Below are 27,433 nucleotides of genomic sequence, written 5' to 3' on the forward strand. Positions count from 1 at the left end.
GGGTTGGGACATGCGTGCTTCATGTCTCGGTGACGTCACGGCACGCGTGGGGTGTTTATTGCGCCAGGGGGTCGCAACGAGGAATATGACATTCGTTTTATTAGATTTGATTATGGTTCATTTGTTGAATCTAAAGAGGCTTTTGTTTTAGAAATGAAAGTAAATTGAATTTGTCTCTTTTAGCTGGGATATCACTAATTGTATTAGCTTTAGAGCTAAAGAAGATATTATCAAAGTTTTAGTGTTAAGTATTTTTAATCGAATACAGTTTATTTCATGATTTTGTCTTAATTAGGTAAAGAGTTATAATGAAAAAAATCGGAGTTTGACGCAGTGAGGTCTAAAGGTCATAACTCCTAAACTAATAATGCTATTGGAAGAAATTAAAAGAGTTTTTCTTGATAATGACTTACACTATAATTTTGATCTTAAGGTTGATTCTTGACCGTAATTCAATTACCAAAGAAAATTCAATTACTGGGTTTAAAGTATACATACTAATTATGAAAGTTTTAGTGTATAAAAATTATGTTATTATCCACTGTTTCAGTCAAAGCTACAACAGTCTCCAAATTCTTACTTTCAATCAAGACATTTGTGTCATCTACATAAGTTTCTATCTATTTTTCTCTTACTATTATTTTTAAGAAGTATTAAGATAATAGTTAGGTTAAAGTATATTGTTTAGATTAACATTTATTTCTGTAATGGGGTTGATCCTGTAAATAAATAAATATTATTTTTTATCATTCTTATTGTTCATGCATGCATTCAACTATTTTGTTTTCTATATGTATGTATATGTACACATTTTTTTTAATAAAAGAAGTTTCAATGAAAAAAATTATTTTTTGATCAATAAAGTACTTTTTGAATGAACATGAGTTATATCATTTTATGATAAACATGAGTCGTAATGTGGCCAGCTACTTTCGTATTAAAAGTCCAATCGCCTTTAATTACTCAGTTAATGGAGAGTCTCTGCAAGGTCTACCTGTTTCAAGGATGTTGGAATCACCTTTGACCAAAAATGTTCTTTTATCCCTCACATCGAAGATACTGTTTCTAGAGCTACTCGCATGCTGGGTTTTATTATTAGAAATTGCAAAGTTTTTTTGAACACTGCCACTGATGCCAAAATTCTCTACTATGCATTTGTTAGATCCAGGCTGGACTACTGCTCCCTCATTTGGTCTCCCATTTACAACCAGCACATTCACCTATTAGAATCAGTCCAACGGCGATTCCTTAAATATTTGGCATTTAAGGATGATGGAGTCTATCCTCCAAGGGGTTTTGACCATAACCTGCTGCTCTCTAGATATACTGCGAAGAGGAGAGAAATGCATTCGGTGAAATTCTTGTTTAATTTACTTAACCATAAAATTGACTGCCCATCCCTTTTGCAAAGGATTTACTTTCACATACCACGCCCAAGATCCAGACAGTGTCCAGCTTTTAACTTGGACACATCCAGATCCAACATTCTGTACCAGAGTCCTATTCACTTTATGTGTCAAAACTTTATCACTATTGCTGATTCTTGTGACTTTCACCATGACGATTTGGCACTTATCTTGAATCACCTGCGTATGGTCAGTCGGGGAGGCTATTTAGTTTTTAGCTTGAATACATTTATTTACTCATTTTTTTTTTGCTCTTTTGATTTAAATTTACAACAGGACCGGATCTTATTCCTGCATTTATTATTAAGGACTGTAGGCATATACTTGTAAAGCCTTTACTTGTTTTGTTCAACAACTGTCTTTTATCGGGGTCTATTCCCGCATTATGGAAAGTTTCCAAGGTTTGTCCTGTATTTAAAAAAGGTAATAAGTCCGATATATGTAATTATAGACCTATATCTATAATTTGCAATTTTTGTAAAGTTTTTGAATTTTTAATTCACGATAGAGTTTTTCCGTTAACCAAAAATATTATTATTCCCCAACAGCACGGATTTTTTAAAGGAAGGTCTACGAGCACAAACCTTTTGCTTATAACTCAGAATATTGCCGAGGCAGTTGATAATGGGGAACAGATGGATGTTATATACCTGAATTTTAGCAAGGCTTTCGATCAATTGAATCATAGTTTAATTGTTGATAAGCTTAGTAATTTTGGATTTTCAGCTGTCTCTCTTCAATTGTTTCGCTCATATCTATGTGGTAGAACTCAGTACGTGGAGTTATACGGCGAAAGGTCAAGCTCCTATGATGTAGTCCTTAAACCCCTTTTATCTATGGATGTAGTTTCTGGTGTCCCGCAGGGATCTGTGCTTGGACCGCTACTGTTTAACTATTTTATTAACGATATTGGTGATAAATTGGATTGCGATTTTTTACTTTATGCAGACGATATCAAGTTATATAATAAAATAAGAAATCTCGCAGATTGTCATAGATTGCAGTATAATCTTGACTTGGTAAATGCTTGGTGTGTAGAAAATGGTCTAAAGTTGAATGTTTCTAAATGTAATGTTATGACATATACCAACAAATTAAAACCGTTATTATTTAACTACGCTTTAAATACGACTAAATTAATACGCACAAATTCTTTTAAAGACTTGGGAGTGTACTTTGATACCAAACTGTCTTTCTCATACCATATTGACACAGTAGTCTCAGAAGCGTCAAAATCATATGGATTTATTTATAGAAGCACTAAGGATTTCAGAAATCCAGATGCCATAAAAACATTATATTTTGCATATGTACGATCGCGATTGGAATATGCTTCGGTGATATGGTCGCCGGCTTATAATGTACACATTAACAATCTAAAGCAAGTGCAAAGGCGCTTTTTAAAATACTTATGTTTTAAGTGTGATAATGTATACCCACCTCAGGGTTTTCCACATGATGATCTGCTCCAACGTTTTAATATTTGTTCCCTAGAAACTCGACGAACCTTTTCTGCTCTTATGACATTGCATAAATTACTTAATTATCTAATGGATAGTCCGAAAATTATATTTTTTTGTGCCTCGTCTCAATAATAGACATCATACCACGTTTCATCTCCCTACTCCTAGAACAAATCTACTTAAATTTTCACCAATTTATACCATGTGTAGTATTTACATTAATGATGCTCATTTTGACATTTTCAATATTACAAAGGAAGCCTTATGTCGCTCACTTGAACACTAAGCCACAAGTAACCTGAGTTTGTATTAAGCTATTTTTTTGTAAATAATATAGCCATTTCCGTTAATAAAAATTGAGGTTTATAGTCAGCACATTAGGTTTTGATCGTTTTTGTTACTTATTTTCTATACCTTTTATTACTTTTTATGTAATTTTTTAGTTAGTTTTAGTTAGCTTAGAAGATTTTTGTAACAAGTTATATATACATTTTTCTTAGTTAGCATAAGTTATATTTATGTATTTGAAGGTCTTTCCTGCCTTGTAGATGGATATTTATTTACCTGTAAGGCTTGTATTGTAAAAATAAATAAATAAAATAAATAAATTAATTCTTGATTCTTATCCTAATTTATAGTGTTGATTTTTTATTATTTATTTTCTCAAGTTCACTACTTTTTTTTTTTTTTATTATATAGCAATTCTTTTATAGTTTAGTTGCATGATTCTAATACAATTCATGCATTCGTACATTTATATATTTAATTGATTTTTCCTGTAACTGGGTATATGTAACCTGTTGGAAATAAAGCTTATTATTATATAAACAATGGTACTGGATGGTACAAATGAAAGCAACAAAAACCACTTATCGAAAACTTTATTTCCTGTCATAAGAAACAGTAATAAAATAAAAAAAGGGAGAATAAAACATAAGACTTATTTGCTATGGGTGCTGGATCGACTCTCCCTGGTGCTGGCAGAGCGGCGCCTCTTAGCCTGCTCCTTACGAGCCTTGGATTCCTTCTTCCTCTGGGCCAACAGTTTGGCATAAGTGTCGGCCTCCTCCTTACGTTTCAGGCACCTCTTCTTCTTCAATGCGAGACGATGACGTTTCCTTTGCAAAACAGTCGGGGTGACCAGACGTTGGATCTTGGGGGCCTTGTACCTTTGCTTCTTGCCCTCTTTCAAGGGCAGGGGACGTTTCACTACGTACTTCCTCACGTCGTCCTCCTTGCTCAAATTGAACAGTTTACGGATGTTGGAGGCCCTCTTGGGTCCTAAACGACGGGGGATGGTGGTGTCGGTGAGCCCGGGGATTTCTTGTTCGCCCTTGCGGACCACCACTAGGGCCAGAACGGACAGGTTTCCGTCGACGATGCAGCCCCTCACCGATTTCCTCTTGCGTTCACCGGTGCGTCTGGGTCGGTAGCAGGAGTGGCCCTTGGACAACAACAGACGGACCCGCACGTTGGTGAGGACGCCCTGTTTCATGGGGAAGCCCTGTTTGTCGTTACCTCCGGCTATTTTCAATACGTAGCCCTTCCATTCGTCTCCTAATGGGTCCGCTTCCACTTCCTGGCCCATGCGCTTCTCGTAAAAGATGCGGATTTTGTGCTCGTCGACCACCTCGAAGAGCTTTTGGCATCCCGTGGCGGGATAGGACACGTTCAACTTCATCTTCGATTAGTTTAATTGGGGATTTACGGCCGTTTTACCTCAAAAAATCACGAAATTCTCGGCACTCAAACACCACATGGACCTGCCATGTCACAAAATGACAGAGCGTAGCTTCGCAATTTGACACCAAGGGGTCGCTCCGGCGAAGGATGTGGTGGGAGAAGTCTTCTTCTTCTTCTTTCTTTTATTGTTGCAAAAAAACCAGTAGCAACCTTTGATTAACTCGGAAGGCCTAACTTACCAGTGTGTAATAATATTTTACCTAATATAATAAAATGATTTCTTCGCGTCACTTAAAGTTTGATATTTTATAAGTGGCTTTTGTTTTACATCATCACAATAATTCCTCTTTCCTTTTTTTTTTTAAACAGGGTTGCCAATGTTAGCGGATTTGCCGAAATATAGAGAATTAAAGCCGTAATTTTTTACAAACCTAGAAGGATTTTACATTTAATATACTAAGTTTATACGGGCAATTAAACCATGTTAGTGTCTAAATCGGTCTCTTTAGGGAAATTTCCGACCTGGCAACTACGGTTACAACAGCACAAAAAATAATTTTTACTTCACGTCAAGCAAAGTCTCGTTAACGATTGTTGCTACTGGACGAATCGGTGAGATATGTTACGTGTAGTGCTCTTTCTCTCTTTTTCATTTTTGCCAGAGCTGCCAATTTAAGAAAAAAGTCCAAAATATATATTTTTTTACATCTAGGGAATTTAAATCAGGTTAAGAATTGAGGTTATTTGTTGATTTGAAATGCTAAAATGATGAATTTAATTGAAGAAACTGGATGCAACAATTAAAAACCGTAGGTAGAATATTTCTTCGAGTTATGGGGATTTTGTGAACATTTCCTAAAATTCGTGATTACTTTTTTATGTATTCCAGGTAGTTTAATCTTATTTCACTGTTCAAGAGACATGTAATTGCCTAAGACAAACAAAAAATGTTCTTCAACTGCAAGTCATTTTTGGAAAATAAAACCTCAATAACCTTCTTCAAACTCGAATCACTTTATTACACTCAAGAAACATTTCTATGCATAAAAGAGAAATGTAAGTAAATCAAAAATAAAATATTCACTAAAGCTATACTGCTACAAACTAACAGCCGAACCCCTGGCACTGGTATAGTTTTCAAAAAAACCAAAATTAACCTCAAAGAGCTCAAACCTCCGAAAACAATCATTGACAAGAAAAAAAAGGAATTACTACTCTCACGAAATAACACAAAAGAAATCAGTAAAGTGTATAAGTGTCCATAGAGAGAGTACCCAACTAGTGATAAATTTTCCAAGAAACTTATACCCGACTTACCCAATTTAGCTAAACCATAGCAAAACACTGGCATAAAACCTCCATAAATAATCATAACTTTCACTGGAGACAATGTGTTGTTTTTAAACAAATTTCCATAAGTGAGCAAAACAGTTAAAGAGATCCATGCCAATAAGGGCCCTATCAGGTCCACATACACTCTCCTATATTTGGCCCCAAATGGGGGCATAAACGAGGCGAATATTCGAAAATAAAGATCCCACACACTTACTGAGAATAATTTTCTATAATTTTTACCAGAACTTACTGGAGAGCCAATAAAAATCACTCTGGAACTCATTTTTATTTCAAAGTTTATTGTTTCATTTTTTTCTCAAAAGTCTCTCGTGCTTGTTTGATTTGCTTCTGAAAAGTGCTGGAAACGTCCCTCATAAGTTCCCTAAACTGTTCCGGGGTTAATTTCTCATGCAGCTTGGTCTCTTCTATCAGGTTCTTACCAGTGTACATAGCCCTTACCACAATTTGAGCTGCTTTTCGCATAGGGTAAGATTCACTCAATTTTTGCACCAAATGTTCATTGTTGGCCAGCAGTCTTATTATGAAACGAAGTACCATAATCAAGAGTTTTTAGGGCTTAGGGAAGTCAAAGGGGTATAAGTAGCGGTATTTTTGAAGCAGCTCTTGTTTAAGTTTTAATTGGGTTTTAAGGGCTTCCAAGTTGTTCAGTTGTTGCTCCTTACTGAATTCTATACCAGGAAGTAGACGAATCTAGAAATAAAAGGCAGATATTTAAAGGTTTTATTGCCATTTTGCGGTATTGCTTACATCTGCTCGCGCCTGATCTAATCTTTTTTGCAATTCTAACACTTTTTGGCTACAGTCCTGCGATTCCCTATTCTTCTGATTGTTGTCGTGATGGTCCTTTTCAATGCTATAATAACATGATGATTATGACCCTTTTGTCCTGGTATCATAAATAACTTATGCAACAACAATTTTTTTGCGTCAAATTATCGTCTATTTATAAGTTTTTCGGAGATCATAACCTACAAATACAATAAACGGTTTACCTGCGTATTATTTCGTAAATTACGGGCAAAATTTCGATGTTTAGTTCTTCCACGGTCAAGGTGCGCTTGGGTTCTTGCGGGGGACCGTCAATTTCCATTTTAATTCAGCATATTTTGTTAAAACAGTTTATTTTTTTTCTTTATTAATATTTTTTTTTTTGCAACTATGTATGACAAACGTCAGTTGACAGGTGTCAGAATTCCCGAGAAATTTTGACAGCTGTCATTTGGTCGCTAGGAGAAGAAAAACAGTAAAGGTGACTTTTCAAACATACGACGATGAATACGAAATCGTTTCTATTGGTGGATGTACTAGCTTCTTATTGGTCAGTATTTCTCAATTTAGTTAGGGTATGTACCGTTTTCAACTGTCAGTACAGGACTGTACTGTGCTGATTTTACTGTAATTTGTCGTTCTGATTTTATACAGCGTGCTGTTTTGCTCCAAAAAAAGGAACAGTTTTCAGAACTGTTTTCACAACCACAACATAACCTATAAAACTTTCGAACAAACATATTTCCTGTGAGAAAGTAAAATACACATGTACTTTTGTACCTTTTACTTTCTGCAGTGCAGTATGTGCACAATTAGGAGTTTTCTAAAAAATTTAAAGGGCTAAAGAGCGCAAATTTGTGGTCTTAGGAAAAATTGTGCATACCTACATTACTCATGAAAAAAGTAAATTTTATACACTCGTGTGAATTTCAAAAACATCACCACTTGAGTGAAAAATATCACTTTCTTCACTTGTAATGTAATATACTATAATATTATCTTTTGAATTTGTACCTAGGTACCTGAAATGCATCCTAAATTCCTCTTCGGAATATAGGTTTATCACGTTTTCCAAATAATTTGGAAAGCGAATATGGGCCTGTTCTTAAGCCTGTAATTGGGCAATATAAAAGTCTTCTTGGTCCAGTTCATCTTCCTCGTCATCACGAACTTATAACTATACATGGACTGCCAATTCAATGAAAAGTAAATGACCACTACTAGGGGGCCGCCATTGTGCGTGATTGTGTCCTTTCGATGTTGGTCACTCTGACAAATTTTAATTGCGCCAACTGTAGGGAAACAAAACATCTACAGTTTTTGAGAGGTTATGTTTACAAAAATACAAAATAGAAAGTTACATATTGGTAAGAATTTAAGATAGTTGAGTTAGATCTGTGATTTTTCTGGTACTTCTTTAAGAATTTCATTAAAATTTATGAAAGAAAGTAATCCTCACCTAAAATGAGACAAAGTTTCAATCAACTTAGAATAGATGCCTGCACTTTAAAATATTTGTTTTATCATTCTGATAATCTTGAATCTTATAAATCCTAATACCATGAAAATCCTGATATTGATTTAACTTTTTGCTTGTATTTACTTAACAAATTCAGTTAAAAACACTTATTTTCTTTCTATTTTTACTATTACTTTTTTAAGTTTTACTTTCCTTCCATGTACAGTGTTTCCACATCCACATTAATAGGTACAACCATATATAAGAATCAAAATATAGATGATTTTATGAGGGTTTGTAATTATAAAGGGTTTATATAGAAAAAATCTATTATTCTGTCAACAACTCAATATATTATTCTATTATAAACAACGCAGACGGACAATTCACAATAATTCGGTTTTGAGAAACTGAACCAAATACCTTAAATAAAGATGGTGATACATTATTCACGTATTAAATAAGGAGAAAGATACATCGCCTGTTCCAGACGATATACCCTAGCGTCGTTTACAAATCGTCAAAAACTAGGCAATCCGCTATACTCACACGTCAAATGTCAACTTCATTACCGTTATTTAATATATTTTTTGTTGGCAACACAAAACATTTTCAGAGTGACCAACATCAAAAGGACACAACCACTATAAAAATGGCGGCCACCATGCAGTGGTCATTTTTGGGTATCGCGGCCATATGCATTAGCAGTCCAGGTATATTTTTAAGTTCGTGCTCGTCATCAGTTAATAATAAAACGGAAACGGTGTTTGCCACTATCATGGCTGCTACATTATTGGGGTTCATAGCCATAGCTTTTATTTTGAACAATTTATGTTTTGAACTTGGAAAATAATTCCCACAACGTAAACAAGAAGATTCAAGAAATCAACATCAACAACACTTCTGACAGTTTTGACATTCTCCCACTATTTTACTGTACCTACAGTAGCTTTTATCCCCAGTCAATCCAGTAAAGATTAATGACGTCACTGACACATTTATGACGTAATTCAGTACTGAATCAGTAAACTGAAATAAATATCGGAACGACGTCCAGTAAATTCAGTACTGACAGTTGATAACGGTACATACCCTTAGTTTACATGCATTCAATGAACAGATTTGTCATCTGGTAATATTTTTGTCTTATTGATTGTAAATGTCAGAGTTACCGTTTCTTTATTACTAGCCCTGGACCAAATATTTGAAATATATAAACAAATCAGCAATAGGTAGAAGAAAATTGAGAGACAGTAAAAAGAAGGGGTAAAAAAAATTTCGTTGTATAATTTTTCTGGAAGTGAGCAACGTAGAAACAAAATGTACAGCAAAAAGTTAAAATGCACATTAAGATATTAAACTAAAAGGTTGGGGGATATCTTCTAAATAGCCTCCCAACAGATAAGAGCTTCGTTGAATTATAGGACCATCTTATGACGCATGCGTGGAAAATCACCTTAAGACTGACAGCTCGTTGACATGTCGTGGGGGCAAGCAAATCATAACCTTAAAGCTATTTTTAGTTATAGGCAAGAAAAGGCCGTAATTCCAATCAAAATAATATATTGAGCAATATTTTTAGTACATTTTTCATTTGGATCTATTATTAAATTAAGTTAAGCTGATATAAAAGATATCACCTACGTTATACTTTATACAAAATTTATCCTGGCAAGTATGCATATTCGAGCATCGCCTATCAACTATATAGAACACCATTTGTACACCATATTAAGGATAATAATAATATTTACAAAAAAATACTTTAGGGACGTAGATTACAATGACCATCGTATTATACCAAGATTTGTCTAATCTTTGGTTAATCGTGAATAATATACAAGGTGTATCAACTCTTAATCATCGTAACCAACACTATGACTAGTTTAAATAAATTAAAAATAAATGTCAGAAACCCAATTATTATAATAAAAATTTACTATGAACTGAACTTATTCCGCTTTGATAGTCTTCTTCTCGGTACCATTTTCAACCGGTTTCTTGACCGTTCGTGGTTTAATAAAGGACTGATAATAAAAGTTAGAGAACAGACTGAAAAAGATAACCGATTGGATCATGATACCATAGGCCATCAGTTTGGGGTAGCCACAGTCGTTTGTCATCAGCTGTGCGGCGTGGAAGAACACTATAACAAACTGGATCTGCAAAACACAGTTAAATTTAAGTCCGATTCGGACGTTATTCATACGTTACTTACAAGCTGAATGGTCGTTAAGTGCTTTTTCCACCAAATGTACTTTTGGTATTCTGGTCCCATGGCGGCCACCATATAGTAGAAGTAGAGTATGGTATGGACGAGATTGTTGATCAGATTTTGTAGAGTTCCATGACCACCTAAGTTACAGAATAAATTAAATTCCCAAAAAACAAATGAAGCGTTGAACGCGATAAACATAAGTAACGTATTGCATAAATTTTAGGCTCAACTGAATTTTATTATTAATTACAAATTTATTACTCGATAGAAAATGTACGGACTGGAATGAATCAGTGACGTCACAGGTGTAGAAGCTCTACGTTGTCATTGGTCACTTGTCAACTGTCATTAAATGACAACCGTTATTTTGAAATCTTTCTTCGGTCAATTCATTTGCTTAACTTAATTGTCCTATCCGCGAAATAATTTCAAATTCGATTCAAGACCGGTATTATTAGCGAAATGCGAGAAAGGATAGGTCAGGCTTGCCATTTACGTGCAATAAGAAAAAAATCCAAACGCCAAATGCAAGAATATTGCGAAACTGGTTAGAAAGTATAAAACCTAAATAGCTCGATACCGCGCGTTGTCTTATTGCAAACGCTTTATACGAGTTGTTGGTTAATATAGCAGAACTAAGAAACTGTTATCATTATAATAGTATATGTTGACCTTAACATTAATTTACGTTGACAAATGACAGCTGTGACACTGTGGCCAAATTGATTTTATAACTTTAAAGTTAAGCAACTAGCTTCTATAGTTGAAAAAATAAATCAAAATCCCATTTTCATGGCATAAAAATAAACTGGTTAAAAGGGAAGTACTTATTCTTTGGTACAATTTGGCGACACTGAAACTTCTTGTCTGACATGACAGTGTTGACATTATTGCTGTCAATATATTAAACAGAAAGGCAAAAAGAGTACAAAAATAATGTTTAATCCACTATTCAACACTTAAGCAATTAATTTGTTGTAACTAATCTGTTCCGCTCCGAATACTGCTGTTTTTCTACGTTAATTCGATTTGGTTACATACTTCCGTTGCCCAATTGCTGGATAGTTTTTGATTATTATTAATCTCTTTCTTGTAACTTTTAATCTGTTAATCCGTGAAAAGTGTGAAATAGCGTTACGTCGATAATAACCAATAAATGTTTAATACATTTTGGCGCCATCTACAGCAGACATCTAAGCTAATTGAACTGTCATAATGCCAGTGATAAACTGCACTTAAGCAGGATTCACACTTACCAGCAATAAATCGGGTCAAGAACCAAGTTTCTAAGGGGGTCAAACTATGATGGTAGACATGCAAAAACGATATCTGACTGTCCTTCTTCCTCATCACGAAGAAGATGGTGTCAGCGAGCTCGGTCAGCTTCGAGACGTAATAGATCCAGCACAGCTTCGCCATCTACAACGCGTGCGTGAACTAAATTTTAAGGAAAATAGTCGAGTAAAATGGACGCTTACCCGCATCGCTTTTTCGTTTGCAGAATAATCGACCGGTTGGCATTTGAAGCTGTAGTCCCAAAACCATCCGCTGGCCAAATGCTGAAACAGAGTTTGAACTATTTGACGTAACAGCATACGCCCAATTGGCGTGATAATTGTATGACATTTTAGTGATGTCACAGGTTCAGGGGTATTTTTTTTTAACTGTTTGCCTACTAAGTCGTTCAATAAGCAATAAATAATTATCGCATTAATAAATTTCCTGTCGAGATGTTTTTCAATGATAAAAAATTTCAGAAAAAAAGGAACATAATTAAGCCACCGTTTTGATAATCAATTAAGTTAGCATTACGTCAATTAGAACATTATAAACATCATCATGATCATAATAATTTTTTTTGTTTACTAATTAACATTCAGGAACTAATTTACTAATTAATTATCTATTTTTCTTGGAAAATTATTGAGTGGTAATTGGTAGAAAAACAAACGAATCGCACTGAGGCAGTCGTCCGATACTTGCCACAAAATGACAAGTGACAGAACAGACGTGAAACACCAACTGGACAAGTTGAAGTTGAAGACGTGTACCGTACGTAACCTCACTTTACGGGGAGGAATACTTGAAAATTATTAGATAGAATAAAGAATCAATCCATGAAAATAAACAAAAGCACCACTGCAGTACAGACTATAGCGGGAGACATTGGTCCAAATGTCTACCGTCGCAGGTGGACGCAAGAAAGAAGAAATGAAGGCGATTTGAAGGCTATATTTCACATTGTCGCAGTACACATAACCTTCACGATCGATTAGTCAATTTCCGTTAGGAATTTACTACAAACGGAAAAGATTAAAATCGTATTCGATCCTCGAACGACCGACTCGCGATTTTCATTAATACACCGCGCGTTATAACAAGTGCCATTAGCATTACATAACAATTACTGCAGTAGACAGACCGACATTATTATTATTATTATTAAACCGTTTTAAGGTCAATGGCAACGCGCCTTAATTGTTGTCGGATACCGACACTTTCGTTTGTAGTAAATGCGTAAATGTACCGAGAGGGTTTTACGTATAGAGTGTCGAATTTAAATGACATAGGGCAAGTTTGAGGTAAAAGTAACGTGATAGAGTAATTATCAGGTAAAAACTCCAAGTCACCGTCTCATTAAATATTATAATTTTATAAGCTACACGTGTTTCGGTTGCATCGAAGCACCATCAGGAATGAACCATTTCTCTTCTCACAAGAGCAAATACTATTCATATAATCAGATTGTCATAAATAACATAAAGAAACTGTCTCTTTGAAGGACGTACTGAAAAATCACAATGAGGAAATGCCCTAAAAAGTGCTTGGAAATGGGAGCGTTACCTATTACACCGTGGCGGCTATATTGAATTTTTTTGCTAATTGAAATTCTCCTTAGTAGAAATAAGCAACCGTTTGCCTTCTCACTACAGCAAGTACCATTCATAAAATCATATCGCCATTAATAGACACAAGGTACCAGAAACTTTCTCTTTGAAGGACGTTCGTTTACCGCACGAAGGATAAACGTACCGAAACGTCACAACGCCATAAAAAGAAAGTAAGCCGCCGTAATTTTTTCCTGTCATTGTCTCGGCCAAGGACGTTATTATACAACAGCTTGGTTGTTGGATAACAGTCTCGGTTCAGTGTCAAGGCTACTACTATATACATTAACGAAAGAGAAAGCCTAAACGAGTAGGTACTTACCTCATAAAACATATACAAACTGAAGAGTACTTGGGCGGCGTTATAAACGATCAGCACCTCTTTTAGTTTAAACGGTTTACGGTTGGCCATGATACGGGGGCCTAACCATAGTACGATGTACAGGTACATCAATACGATCACTACTGTGGGAATTGGGGTTTCTATAAGGGGCCATTTGGACGTTCTGGGATCTGAAATAGAAAAAATCAAGCTGGCCTAGGAGGAATGTTGAATGAGACAATCGAGTGCCACGTTGCCGAACTCAAGGTCCTCGTCGATTTTTTAAAAATAATATGTTGGGTTCAATGTCAACCACTTTATCTATAGGTATATTTTAAGGTGTGAGTGGAATATACTAAAATTTTCTTCAAGTGTTAATGACGTTGAAACCAGTTAATTTTTTTTTACATCCCCACGTCCCAGCAGGTCTTCTTATAGGCCGGTAAAACAAGTATTTATTATCGGCCCATAAAATGTCTTTTTATGGTATAACAGGATGGCTCACCAATGTAATGGTAATCAACTTACCGCTGATTTTATCGATCTGGTTGATGGTGAGAGCCGTGTACCTTTCAGCCACCACTCTTGCCAGAAAGGGAAGATCCTGAAACAAAAACAATATATTAACAATGACAAGTGACAGTGTTAAAATTGACGTAATTTTTCTTGACGTAAGATGTTTATCTACGCCCTGTATACTTAATAAATATTCGCCATTTGCTAATCGGGATTCCCTCATTAACGAAAACCAGTTTCTTATAATAATATTCTCTGTCTTTTTTTTTTGGTATGTGGAATTCGTAGATTTAATCTGCATGATGCGCGTTCGTCGTATTAGTCCTTTCAAGGTCTATAAATGGCATTTAAATTTAAATACTCTCAGGTGTATTTAAAAAATAATTATAAACGGTTTAAGGGTTATTACGTGGCCTAAAACTCATAATGAATTTGGAATTTTCATTATACGTGTTTGCCCCTTAAATAGTCCATATATTTGATTTCCTTGTAAACATTTTCGATCTATCGGGTATAAATACGTTTCCGAGGTGTATGTACCTGAGATTCTTTACTTTATATAGCGATTTAAAGTCTGACGTTCATCAAAATATTTACAAATAATTCGATCGCGTCGCCTTGGAAACGGGGGGGCGTTACCGTTAGGGCGGCCATATTGGATTTTCTTAATTGTCATTTTCCTGACAAATGTTACCTTTAGTGTTAAAAAAAATACGTAAAACTGCTCTCAATTTATTAAAATATGTTACAAAGGTAATCATCAGATCGTAGATCATCCTCATGAAGACAAATAAACGGTGTTTTACCAAAAAAAAATGTTTAAAAATTTGTCGCTTATCGTATTATTTACAGCGTCCATTGATCGCGTCACCGATTGCATCATGGCGGCCATTTTGGATTTCTACAATAAGCATTTCCTTTTATTAAATTTTATGACATAAATCTACTTTAAATGGATCTAACTAAGTTACTAAGATATTCCTGAGATTTAAGACTTACCTTTTTGCCATATATGAAACATGCGTTCTCTTTGTTGTGTGCCTTAAAAAATCATTTAAATTCTGAAGTTTACGTACCATTAAGTTGACAGTTAAACATAGTCGCATGGCAACCAATGGAACGCTTTCGGCCTACTTGATATATAAGCGTTTTATTATTCAAATATTTTGAAATTCTAGATGGCTCTCTTCCTTTCCTTTAAATACGAAAAACCTTGAACAAAGCAGTTTTGCAATAATAAACCGCACCGTATATGACGTATAGTAGCATTAGTTCCCCTCAAGTACATTCGGTTAATTAAAATTTGATATTAAAATTTTGAAATGTTAACGCCAAAACGCGTCTTACGAAAAAGTAAGCGGGGGTACTAAGATTATATTTATTTAGGCAATTATCAACTCTCAAATCAAGGCTAATTTTCTCAAGCGATGGTGTCTATAACCTTTTTTACGGTTACGTAATCACTAGTCACGATGTTTGAGTATATATTTCATAAATTACGTGTAATAATGCACCTTAGCAAATGTTGCCACATAGGGTTAAAAATCTGACTAAAATGCACAGTAGCAATTTTCTTGCTTGAGGCACTTTTTACGTTGCCATAGTTACTAATATAAATTATCCAATATGGCCGCCAAGGTATACATCACTATAGTTACTTCGAATATAATGCATGAAAAAGTTATAAGTATAAAATCGATTTACAAACCTACACTACTATGTGTTTTATACCTTTTATACCATGTGTATCACTTTTTATATAACCTATAAACCCGTTTGGAAATACCATTATTTTGACGTTTAAACCTGACATTAGTGACAGTTCTCTCATATTTGAATAATGCCCATCTTTGTTGCACTCATATCAAAAACAAATTACTATACTACCATGTATATGAATAATAATTAAAACAAACAGTGATAGTTGAATGCCTCGTTACATAACACATGTATTTATTGTAATACAATAATAGTCGCGTATGTTCATTACCTTTAACATGACTGAGGAATTAACTTATAATGGGCAGACACGCGACCAATTTAAATTTGGATTTTTTATTTAGAACGACGCCATTGCCAGTAAATGAATCCCGAATAGTTGGAATAGAAGAACAAAGGCATGCAGTATGTAAAGTTAAATAAGTTTAACTTCAAACATAACCATAAATCGATTGGCATTTCGACACCATGATAACTGAACGTATCGAAGATATTTCCAAGCATCCAATATGCGGAGATTTTCGCAATTTTCATTTTGCAACCGTGCTCAATTGCGGCATATAGGTAGGTAGATAGGTATATACGATTAACCGTAAAAAGTGTTCATTTTAAAAGAATTAGCTCACGCCCCTTTCGGTGAGCTTTTATAATATTTAAGTAGGTAGTTTGATTAAAATTGGTTCGATTTCGTTATTAATTTATGTATGCGCGGTTGCGAATTATTGGTTAGGGCAGATAGATTGTAATTTTGAAAAAATTATAATATGCCAGTTGGTACATACAGGTCCTCCCTTTTTGGTAATTTTGTTATGGTGACATATAAAATCCAACATACATCAGAGCTTATTTTGGGTCCCTCAGAACATTTGCGAAAAAATCTTCGGACCCGTCAATTTTTGATTCAAGGGGGAACCATTTTTTTGCTAGTCGCCCCCCTGAGGGCAAAGCCCTAGCGGGGGTGACAAAGGCCCCCAACATTTTAAATGGAACGGGGTCGAGTGATACCTTATTTTGAAGGTATTTTTATGTGGATTATAACCCTAAAGTTTTAAATCGTTACTATTTGCCTAGTCGATACAGGGGCTAATAAAAGTTACAAAAACATTTCATAAAATTTACATTTTTATGAAAAAAAATGCTTGTAAATTCAGCAGTTAAATAAATACAAAAAATTTTGTTCTCCTACATTGTGAACCGTACTTACTCTGTTTTCAATTTTTGGAAAATTTGAAAATTACTTCAATTTTCCAGTAAATAATTGGAAAAAATATTTCCAACTAAGCGTTTCAATTTTTTTCCGGAAAAGCAGCCCTGGAACCAATAAACAAAGACTGAAATTGCTTATAAAGTTTATAAAATACTTCTGATGCGTGTAAAAACAAGGTAATAAATCAAAATCTGGAAAGGTTAAAAATGTACTTTTAGTGTCTGACAAACGAAAAAAAAGACAAAATAATTCAATTTTTTTTCTAAGAAAATAGCCATACAATAATTATAAAAAGGCTTTCCTTACATGGAAATAATTTAAAGATTAGGTGTGATTCTTGATAAACTGAAAAAAACTACTTATTTCAAAATTTTTATTTAAGGCATTTTACCATTTTCCAGAATAAAGCAATTACTTTTAATTTTTTTCCAGAAAAATAATAAATAGCCTTGAAATCAAAAATTATTTGCAGTCCCTAGTAAACGAAAAAAAAACAAATAATGCTACATTTCTTTAGGATAACTCACTGATACATGTGAAACTAAAAAAAAATAATTGTTTTTTGAAAAACCAAAACCGAAACATCAAATATACGAAATGGAAAAATTATTGACTAAGTGAAAAAATAAAGAATGAAAAATTATTTTCATTCTCAGAAAAAAATTTAAAATGACTCCAAGTGCCTGGAAAACAAAAATAAATAATAATAATGATATTTTGTTATTATTAATAATTTATTCAAAATTTACCATGAGTTTTGATTCTTTTGGAAATCGAAGAGTTTTTCTTATCCCACCTGCAAGTTTATTGGCATTTTATTCCTAATTGTCCTTTTTTTCTCAATTTTCCAGTTTTTTTAAATATTTCAATTTTATTCTCCGGATTTCCATAAAGTTTCTTAAACCCATTTGAAACTTTCTTAGATTAACAAGACTTTTCTTTAAATTTCCTTGGAAACAAAAAATAATGACCCATCTTTTTCCTCTAAATTGCTCAATTATTATTTGATTTTCCTCGAATATAAAAAATCTCTTTGATAACCTTCATATTTAATATTTCAATTTTTTTTTAAATAAAATTTTAGCTTAAGCTTCCCGAGATTCTCATTTCTTGACCCCTTCCACTAAATTGTCCATATTTCCATAAATCCATCCTGCCGAAATAAACTTATAAAAAAAACACCAGTTTCATATCGATTTACTCTCTCTGGGCTATTCCGAAATTCGAAAATATTTACATTCGAATGTTACGCAAAGCTTCTGCAAGGGAACTCTTGGTTATTGTTGAGACTGTTATTATAGCAACATTTTGAAGTTTAATAGTGGTTGCCAATTACTGCTGACAGATCATGGTGTGTCAAACAAATAGCTCTTTAAAGTTAGTTAGTTACAACATTGAGTATGATAATGGTTTATTCACTTGCTGAAAGAGTTGAAATAATTTCTCTTTTCTTTGCGAACAATGAAAATGCTAATACAACTGCCCAGCTCTTTAACACACTACAACACCCTAATCGACAGGTCCATCTCAAGTACATTTTGGAATTGGTTCAAAAATTTAGGGAAACTGGGTCTGTGGCTAATAATAAGCGCGAAATGAATAATCCAGTGGTGAATGAAGCTTCAGAAGTAGCTATTTTAGGCTATATTGTGCAAGATCCTACACTGAGCACAAGAAAGTTATCAACCGTATCTGGTATTAAGACAAGCAGCATTCAGAAGATATTAAAAAAAAAAAAGTTTCATCCGTACAAAATGCATCTCGTACAAGAACTAAACGAAGACGATTTTAATAGGCGAGTACAATTTTGTGAAACTATATCTGAACAAGCCGCCAATGATCCACACTTTCTATTTAATGTATGTTTTTCTGACGAATGCTTCTTTTTCCTAAACGGTACTGTGAATCGTCACAACTGTCGCTATTGGGCTGATTCAAATCCCAAAATATTTCGTGAGGTGCATACACTACATCCTGAAAAATTAAATGTTTGGGCTGGTAAACATATCGTAGGGCCCTTTTTTTTACCTGGCAATTTAACAGGAGAGATGTAGTTGGAGTTATTAGAAAATATAATTCATCCAGCATTAGTGGAAATACTAAAAAATAACAACGAGTACTTGGAAAATCGTCTAGTATTTCAGCAAGATGCGGGGCGCCACCCCACTATGCTGCAAGTGTTCGTCAATATTTGGACCAAACGTTTCCAGGACAATGGATTGGAAGAAGAGGAGCTATTGAAATGCCTCCTCGTTTCCCGGACTTAAGCCCGTTAGATTTTTTTTATAGGGCCATTTAAAAACTAAAATTTATGCTAGTCAGCCAACATCGCTAGACCATTTGCGATAAAGAATAATTTTATTTATTTTATTTTATTTTACAATACAAGCCTTACAGGTAAATAAATACCCATCTACAAGGCAGGAAAGACCTTCAAATACATAAATATAACTTATGCTAACTAAGAAAAATGTATATATAACTTGTTACAAAAATCTTCTAAGCTAACTAAAACTAACTAAAAAATAACATAAAAAATAATAAAAGGTATAGAAAATAAGTAACAAAAACGATCAAAACCTAATGTGCTGACTATAAACCTCAATTTTTATTAACGGAAATGGCTATATTATTTACAAAAAATAGCTTAATACAAACTCAGGTTACTTGTGGCTTAGTGTTCAAGTGAGCGACATAAGGCTTCCTTTGTAATATTGAAAATGTCAAAATGAGCATCATTATTGTAAATACTACACATGGTATAAATTGGTGAAAATTTAAGTAGATTTGTTCTAGGAGTAGGGAGATGAAACGTGGTATGATGTCTATTATTGAGACGAGGCACTTATAATATTGATGAATGTCGTCAAATCACCCCAGAAATTTTGCAAAATGTACGGGAAAGGTTTGAACAAAACCTGTATTATTGTATAGAAATCGAAGGCCAACATTTTGAACATTTACTTGATTGATTTTATCTTTAAGCCCTTTATTTAAAATTTTACTTTTTAAATTTTTTTTGTAACTTTTATTAGCCCCTGTATCGACTAGGCAAATAGTAACGATTTAAAACTTTAGGATTATAATCCACGTAAAAATACCTTCAAAATAAGGTATCACTCGATCCCTCGTTCCATTTAAAATTTTGGGGGCCTTTGTCACCCCCGCTAGGGCTTTGCCCTCAGGGGGGCGACTAGCAAAAAAATGGTTCCCCCTTGAATCAAAAATTGACGGGTACGAAGATTTTTTCGCAAATGTGCTGAGGGACCCAAAATAGGCTCTGTTTCGTTTTCAAATGGCCAACCTGTATATTCAGTGGTAGTGTGCCTTGAATTAATATCAAAGAGTCTAAAGTTCGATTCGTTGTTAAATAAACCTTTTTTATTTTTTTTTTAAAATTAATATTATTAAATAATTAACTCTTATTATTTTATTTTCTTTAGCCAAATATAAAAGCGAATTTTGAGCATTAGTTTCCTATAAAAAAAAATAAATAATTTATCTGATTTTAAAGTTCCACGTATTGATAAACGCCATAATATGTTAATAAATAAAACAAATGAAACTAATGACACTAAAAATTCTGATGAAATTCCCAGGCTATTTTAATAATTTCCTTTTAATTACAAGGACAGTCGACCGAAATATTTAATCACTTAGACAGGGCCATTAGAGTACATACGATTCTTCTTAGAGCCGAATATTTTACCTTGAATAATTCTTAAAGCGGATTTCTTCATATATATGCGCAGTTGTAGAAAATATTAAAAATAAATATTATATGGATATTACCCAATAACACATTATGTTTTTAACGTAAAGACAAGGTTAATCATGGTTAAAATTGGGCAATATTTCGGGTTAAACTTGACATTTAACATAGGAAGGACCGACCACCTGTGTACGTATTAACGAGAAACGGCACGTATGCTTCGCAAAAAATTGTAGATAGCATATCAAACCGCGGTGTAGTCAACATTTTGTTGAATGGTTGGAGTAGGAAGGTGGTGGCCTTAAGTTCGAATCACGGCCACGACAAAACTGTTTGTTTTTTTTTCTTTAATATAATACAAAAATAAATACAATAAGGTCGAATTTGATTTATTGCTTCGTGAAATGTATGTAACAAGTTGCAAAATGTTCTATTCACTTGGCCGATTTTATGCTTTTAGTTATGGTGTTACTATGATTTTTTTGAAAGTAAAAATATCATATTCCTACGGATGTATACGCGGACTTATAGCTCAAGCCAATTTAACGTTAATAGGTAATTAGGACGGGCCATAGTCAAAAATTTAACATTCTTTTTAAGTGATTGCCATGTGAAACTATATATTTTTTTCAATTAAAATTACAGAAAATCGTATAAAAAAAAAACAATATATTCATCATATGAATGTAATATATATTTAGGATATTTCTTTTCCAAGATGCATTTTTGGATTCTATATGTGAAATTTTAAGAGATATGAATGGGTCACATACCAGAATTTGGTCGAACCGTTTCCAAGATACGAGGGCGGGTCAATAAGTCCGTGACTTTTTTAATTTCCCGCCCTTTCCTGTCAAAATTTGAACAAGCTGCGTCATTTAGTTTGTGTTTGATAGCTGTTGATAGCAGACTACCACTCGTTTTGAGAAGAAAATGGAAAAAAGTGAATTTCGTGTGCTCATTGTTAAAAGTTAATTTTAACAATTTATTTTATTTTATGATTTTATGGAATCGAAGTTTATGGTTGTCAAACGAATAATACCTTTTTTCTCAAGTAAATAATTTTTGCCTGAACTTTCTCCCAAATCCCAACATGTGTTTTTACCTACTTTTTAAGAAATGCCTTTGTTACCAGTTTAGCTTAAGTGCACTTCAAAATCCATTTTCTCCTCAAGTTCACTTAAGTGTTGGCCCCATGACACATGTGCATCCCACATTTTTACCCAACATTTCACCCCGAGTCCCACGAGAAAAAATCAGTATCCAGCAGCTATCAGTCGCCGCAAAAAGAAGTACCTACTCTCGCGCCCCCTAAACACAAGGTTTCTTTCACCAGTGAAGTAATTCACAAAGTTTAAAGTACCGAGAAAATAAGTTAGTCAAGAGCAAGTTGGCGCAAGCAATTCCTTTCTCTCTCACTCTCTTCCGTTTAAGTATTTGTCTAAAGTTCATATATGTATACCTAATTGTTACGATAAAGTAGTTTAAGTTATGTAAAAAGGTCTATAGTGAATAAGTGTGCGTAAAGGTGGAAAACTGAACTGAAAGTGAGTGCAACGTTGTGAGTGCAACAGTGGTTGTTAATAGCTGCACAAACCAAGGTGACGTTAGTACTAATGCCGTTCCTGGTTCCTGCTAAGTTCCTGCTATTGGTCTTGTGATTCTGGAAGGCTGGCAACGTCAACTAATATTGTAAACCCTGGTAAATAACTAACTTCAACATTGTAAATCGTTCATTAGTCTATACCTGTTAATTATTACTAACCAAAAGGTACAATAAACCCTTATGTAATCGTAAATCACAACTGTGTAATTTATTGAACTGGACCTATGTCATCGAAGGGCTCGTCAATGCAGTAGCCGTTGCTCGAGCAGGTATAGGTAGGTTTTTAAGAAACCCTAATCTATATTCACTCATTAAGCATTAATTTTTACGGAAAAAAACCATCACTCAAACCAAGGCTAAGCTTGATAAATATTATGGGGACTCTATACCATCCATTTCCATGGTAAAGAAGTGGTTTACTGAATTTCGACGTGGTCGTACAAGCACGGAAGATGCCGAACGTTCTGGACGCCCAGTCGAGGTCTCTACATCCAAAACATTCAAAAAAATTCACGATATGGTTTTAGCCGATCGGAGATTGAAAGTGAGAGAGATTGTGGAAGCCATAGGCATCTCACATGGTTCAGTAGTTTCGATTTTGAGTGATCATTTGGGTATGAGAAAGCTTTCCGCAAAATGGGTGCCGCGTTTGCTCACAAACACAACCGTGTGACAATTTCCCAGGAGTGTTTGGCGTTATTCAACCGCAATATGGACGAATTTTTGCGTCGTATCGTCACCGTGGACGAAACGTGGATCCACCACAACACGCTGGAGACCAAACGGCAGTCAAAACAATGGATTTCTCGGGGTGTGAATCAGCGCCCAAGAAGGCAAAGGTGGGTTTGTCAGCCAATAAAGTCATGGCGACCGTTTTTTTGGATGCACGCAGTATAATCCACATTGACTATTTTCAAAAAGGGAAAACAATCAATGGAGAATATTATATCAACTTATTGGAAAGATTCCATGAGGAACTGAAAGAAAAAAGACCACATTAGGCCAAAAAAAAAAGTTCTTTTCCACCAGGACAATGTGAGGGTCTACACATGTGCAGTTTCCATGGCAAAAATCTATGAGTTAAGTTACGACTTACTTCCTCATCCGCCCTATTCTCCAGATTTAGCCCCCAGTGACTGTTTCCTATTCCCAAACTTAAAGAAATGGCTCTAACGACGAAATCATCTTTCAAACAAATGCCTATTTTGATGACCTCGACAAATCATATTTTTCCAAAGGGATAAAAAAATTGGAGAAACCTTGGACTAAGTGTATAGAACTTAAAAGAGACTATGTTGAAAAATAAAATCATTTTTTATATAAAAACCTGTCTTTTATCCAAAAAGTCACGGACTTATTGACCCGCCCTCGTAGATACATTTGAATATCACTTTTATTTAAGTGTTAAAACATTTAGAGCCAATTTTATAGAGAATTCAAAAATATAATAATATACAAAGTGTTCCATTAAAGATAAAGAAGTTAGGGCTTAGTTTTAAATCTGCTCTATGCGATAACTGCGTTATTTAATACATAACCCCTAACATATCATTACAATTTTTGATTCTATATAAAATTCCAAGAAATTTTATAGGTAACGTGCCCTACTTTGGTCGCACTAAATTTACCTCCAAAAGCGTTAACACTAACAATAGAGGTGACGTTCAAATGTGTCTATCTTAGAAACTGTTCGACCAAAATATGGCATGTGACCCGCATCAAAATTACTAAAATTTAACGTAGAATTCAAAAATAAATAAAGGGTTTCACAAGATAAGGAAGTCCCGAATCACCCTGAATGCAACCAATGAAAATTAAAAAGTGCTCTCACCTTCATGGTAGTATTATGATAGTGAGTTATATTTTTCCAAAAGGCTTGCTCCTCCCTCACCAGTCTATTCAGATGCTCCAAATCCATACTGCTACCAACTAAAAGACAATCTGGATACTATCTCGGCACCCAAAAACCAACACGACTCGTTCTACCAAAAAAATTAAATCGAATAGCGCGGTACTGTCGCTAATAATAATAATAATAATAATAATAGTAATTGAAAGTACCCGCGGTCGACGCGGTGCTCAAGCGCCAAAGCGAAATGAGCTCCTTCACTTCTTAACTTTAAAGTTTATGGAACCAAGGCGCTCTCGGATGCTTGAGAATATTTTTGGTTTAACCATCGTATCCCCACCTCCACCATATTTTTTTTGTCGGTCTTTTAAATGACCGGTTTGTACTTTGGTCAGTCGCGAATTTTACTTGTGATGATGATCGTGGTGGGTGACCCCGAGGAGGAACCTCGGATCGGTCGGTCTGTTTTTTTTTTTTTTTTTGGAGGGATTGTCGTCGTTCTTTGGGGGCGAAGGTCAAACAACAGAATGCGTCGCGTTTACCATCATATGGTTCCTTGAAGATCTTTTAATACAGAATCGAAAAAATCATTGAAATTCATGCAGTAGAAGTCGAGATATAAGAGATTTTATTATTATAAGAGCCCCCGTACTAAAGCGAATCATTAATTGTTTTTTATAAAATAAAAATATTGAATAATCATATGGTTATTATATCATGCGTTTCCTTCAAAAATTTCTTACGATAGAATCGAACAAATTATTAAAATCCACGCAGTAGAAGTTGAGATATAAGAGATTTTAGTACAGAAGCACCTGCACTAAAGAGAATCATTCTTTATTATTTAAAAAAAAATAATTAATTTATATATTATATAATTTTTGAGTGTTATAATGTGCAAAAAAAAAAAACAAAAAAGTATTGTCTTGGTGAGGAATCGAACTGAGGATCATACGATTTATAAGCACCTCATACTAACGCTAGGGCTATAAAGCAAGGGTTGCTACGGTGACCTTCGATGCTTAACTTGGCAACGTCATCAAGTAAATGCGCTGTTTTCATACTGACCGGTCACTTAAGACCATCAAATTTAAAAATGTCTTAATTGCCTTCGTAAATTAGATTGAAAAAACTACTCATTAAATTGATTTCTGGTTGTAACCGAATTAATTATTCTGATATTTCCTATCATACGGTACGCATATTATAAAAAACAAATTAGTTTTGTTTTTTTTTTTTTTTTTTGAGAAAAGAACCTCAGTACATTTGCACCTGTAATTATCGCTCGTGCGGCAACTACGTCTATTAATCGTGGAAATCGCGGTAAGCGATAATAAGTAAAATTACTGTTATTTGCCAATAATTTGGACACGAGATGCGATTTTTCTTTGAAATTTGCCTGTTATGGTGAATTTTTCGAATAATATGTTATTTTATAAACGGCAACACTGTATCGCCTTAGTTAGGTACGTCATGAGCGTTACGTCACGTGTGCAAGAACTGTCACTTGTCACGAAGAGAACAACATTATGACATCATTACTAATATGTCAAACAAACATGTTGTGACAACCATAGAGTAATTAAGAGTATGATTGATATGATGTATTTAATATTCATTTCTCTATGGTGACAACATAATATATATGTATATAATGGAGCAATGGTAATTGCTCAAGAGAAAAATAAAATTTAGTTTAATTTGAGTAAAACTATATTTTTAAGTAACTTAATAACAAATAATTGAGTGTCGTCAAATGTAACCCAAATAATACTGTCAATGTCATTCCATATCCTATAGGTTAAAGGTGCCAGTGAGCGCTGTTATCAGACACTTACAAAAACTGATAGGCTTCGCAATTTTTTACTTCGAAGTTGCTCAGGCTTCATTAGACTACTTACCAATAACACAAAACTAATGAAAATTCCAATAAAAATTCTTAAAAACATGTTTTTTTAAACTACACACCACTTTACCGTCGTCAAAGAAGCGTTTATTTCACGGCCACGGTCATACTTAACTGATACGCCGCTCGGAGATTGTCCGTTCTGGTACAACTTCTACTTCCTGACACACTTTTAGGCCTATAATTTAATCCGAAGGTACCGTTTCATCTCCTTAGGTTGGCAGCATCACAGCATAAAATTATATGTACAAAAAACACTTAATTATCAATATGGTTGATCTTGATTGGCATTTGAACGTTAATTACGTTGTTTAGGGAAAAAAGTGATAAGAACTTTTTTGGCAATGTTGCATCAAAATGATCTCGAAGCCATGTGTCATTACTGTCATTAGAGACGTAGACAAAACAAGAAAGGGAACATGAGTTTCTTCCTCCTGAGGTCGAAACTTTAACAACAATAATAATAATAATAATAATAATAATAAATCGTCTTTTATTAATCATGCATATACATTACACAAATTTAAATGTTTTATAGGTATATACATATAAGATTAAGGTTAAAGAATACAAATGGCGAAGTTTAGCCTTAGGCTACTCTTACACTTAACCATCCCTATTCTAAATCAAAAAAGAAGTGAAAAGTAAACATAATTCATAATGACACTAAGTATTTTGTAAATTTAACAAATAAGTTTTAAACTGAGACCTAAAGCCGTTTAAACTAATATCTCTTAAATAGGGATCTAAGGAGTTATATAAAGATACTGCATTATAGGCAAAACCTCTTTGAAAGAGTGCTGAATGATGTTGTGGCATAGTAAAGTGATTTCCATAACGAAGTTCACGGTTATGAATAAATGTTCGAAATACTAACTTTTCCCTCAAATATACAGGAATATTTGATATTAACAACCTCATTAGAAAAGTAGCAAAATGATGCTTTACCACACCCGACATATTTAACCAATTTAATTGTTTAAATTCTGCTGAGACATGATCATATCTCCTCAGACCAAATATGAAGCGACAACAGTTATTTTGCACAACTTGCAATCTATTTTTTGTCACTAAATCTAAACAGGGGTAGTACACTATATTACAATAATAAAAAATTGGCAAAACCAGAGATTCACAGAGTTTTTTCCTAATATTAAAGTCTAAGATATATCTGTTGGCATAGAGAACTTTCATTTTTACATAACTTTTTTGAAGTAACTTATTCACATGATCTCTGAACCTTAAATCAGTATCAATGATAAGCCCTAAGTTCTTCGCATTTTTAGAAAATCCCAAAGTTGTGTCGCCCAGTTTCAGGTGCAACCTACCTTCTAGCAGTTTTCTTCGCTTTTGTG

At 34.1% G+C, this 27,433-nt stretch overlaps 5 protein-coding genes and 1 long non-coding RNA gene across 7 annotated transcripts; all 6 read right to left on the reverse strand.

Moving 5' to 3' along the window:
• Window positions 1-3,732: 3,732 nt before the first annotated feature.
• On the reverse strand, window positions 3,733-4,657 carry LOC126741257 (40S ribosomal protein S6). The gene has a single exon (XM_050447636.1). It carries the CDS (start codon window positions 4,548-4,550, stop codon window positions 3,810-3,812), a length of 741 nt encoding a protein of 246 aa, XP_050303593.1. The 5' UTR covers window positions 4,551-4,657; the 3' UTR covers window positions 3,733-3,809.
• An 889-nt stretch (window positions 4,658-5,546) lies between these two features.
• LOC126741258 (protein YIPF3-like) lies at window positions 5,547-6,170 on the reverse strand. The gene has a single exon (XM_050447637.1). It carries the CDS (start codon window positions 6,168-6,170, stop codon window positions 5,577-5,579), a length of 594 nt encoding a protein of 197 aa, XP_050303594.1. The 3' UTR covers window positions 5,547-5,576.
• Window positions 6,167-6,445, reverse strand: LOC126741260 (protein NCBP2AS2 homolog). The gene has a single exon (XM_050447639.1). It carries the CDS (start codon window positions 6,443-6,445, stop codon window positions 6,185-6,187), a length of 261 nt encoding a protein of 86 aa, XP_050303596.1. The 3' UTR covers window positions 6,167-6,184.
• A 4-nt stretch (window positions 6,446-6,449) lies between these two features.
• LOC126741259 (mediator of RNA polymerase II transcription subunit 9) lies at window positions 6,450-7,089 on the reverse strand. The gene is made up of 3 exons (XM_050447638.1): window positions 6,901-7,089; window positions 6,656-6,761; window positions 6,450-6,598 (listed from the first exon to the last, which is right to left on the reverse strand). The coding sequence occupies exons 1-3, from the start codon at window positions 6,996-6,998 to the stop codon at window positions 6,458-6,460; spliced, it is 345 nt and encodes a 114-aa protein (XP_050303595.1). The 5' UTR covers window positions 6,999-7,089; the 3' UTR covers window positions 6,450-6,457.
• Window positions 7,090-9,681: 2,592 nt separating this feature from the next.
• Window positions 9,682-26,136, reverse strand: LOC126741089 (elongation of very long chain fatty acids protein 7-like). 2 transcript variants are annotated; one of them, XM_050447407.1, is made up of 7 exons: window positions 26,074-26,136; window positions 14,092-14,167; window positions 13,564-13,754; window positions 11,832-11,912; window positions 11,610-11,772; window positions 10,354-10,490; window positions 9,682-10,297 (listed from the first exon to the last, which is right to left on the reverse strand). In XM_050447407.1, the coding sequence occupies exons 1-7, from the start codon at window positions 26,119-26,121 to the stop codon at window positions 10,088-10,090; spliced, it is 906 nt and encodes a 301-aa protein (XP_050303364.1). In that variant the 5' UTR covers window positions 26,122-26,136; the 3' UTR covers window positions 9,682-10,087. The 2 variants fall into 2 exon arrangements, with proteins under 2 accessions (XP_050303364.1, XP_050303362.1); XM_050447405.1 differs by lacking the exon at window positions 26,074-26,136 and adding an exon at window positions 24,155-24,461.
• Window positions 14,796-16,650, reverse strand: LOC126741092 (uncharacterized). Its single transcript, XR_007662102.1, has 2 exons — window positions 15,079-16,650; window positions 14,796-14,980 (listed from the first exon to the last, which is right to left on the reverse strand). It is a non-coding gene; the product is annotated as an uncharacterized LOC126741092 (long non-coding RNA).
• Window positions 26,137-27,433: the final 1,297 nt, after the last annotated feature.

The sequence above is a fragment of the Anthonomus grandis genome, chromosome 10 (assembly GCF_022605725.1).
Source record: "Anthonomus grandis grandis chromosome 10, icAntGran1.3, whole genome shotgun sequence".
In the NCBI taxonomy this organism is placed as follows: domain Eukaryota; kingdom Metazoa; phylum Arthropoda; class Insecta; order Coleoptera; family Curculionidae; genus Anthonomus; species Anthonomus grandis.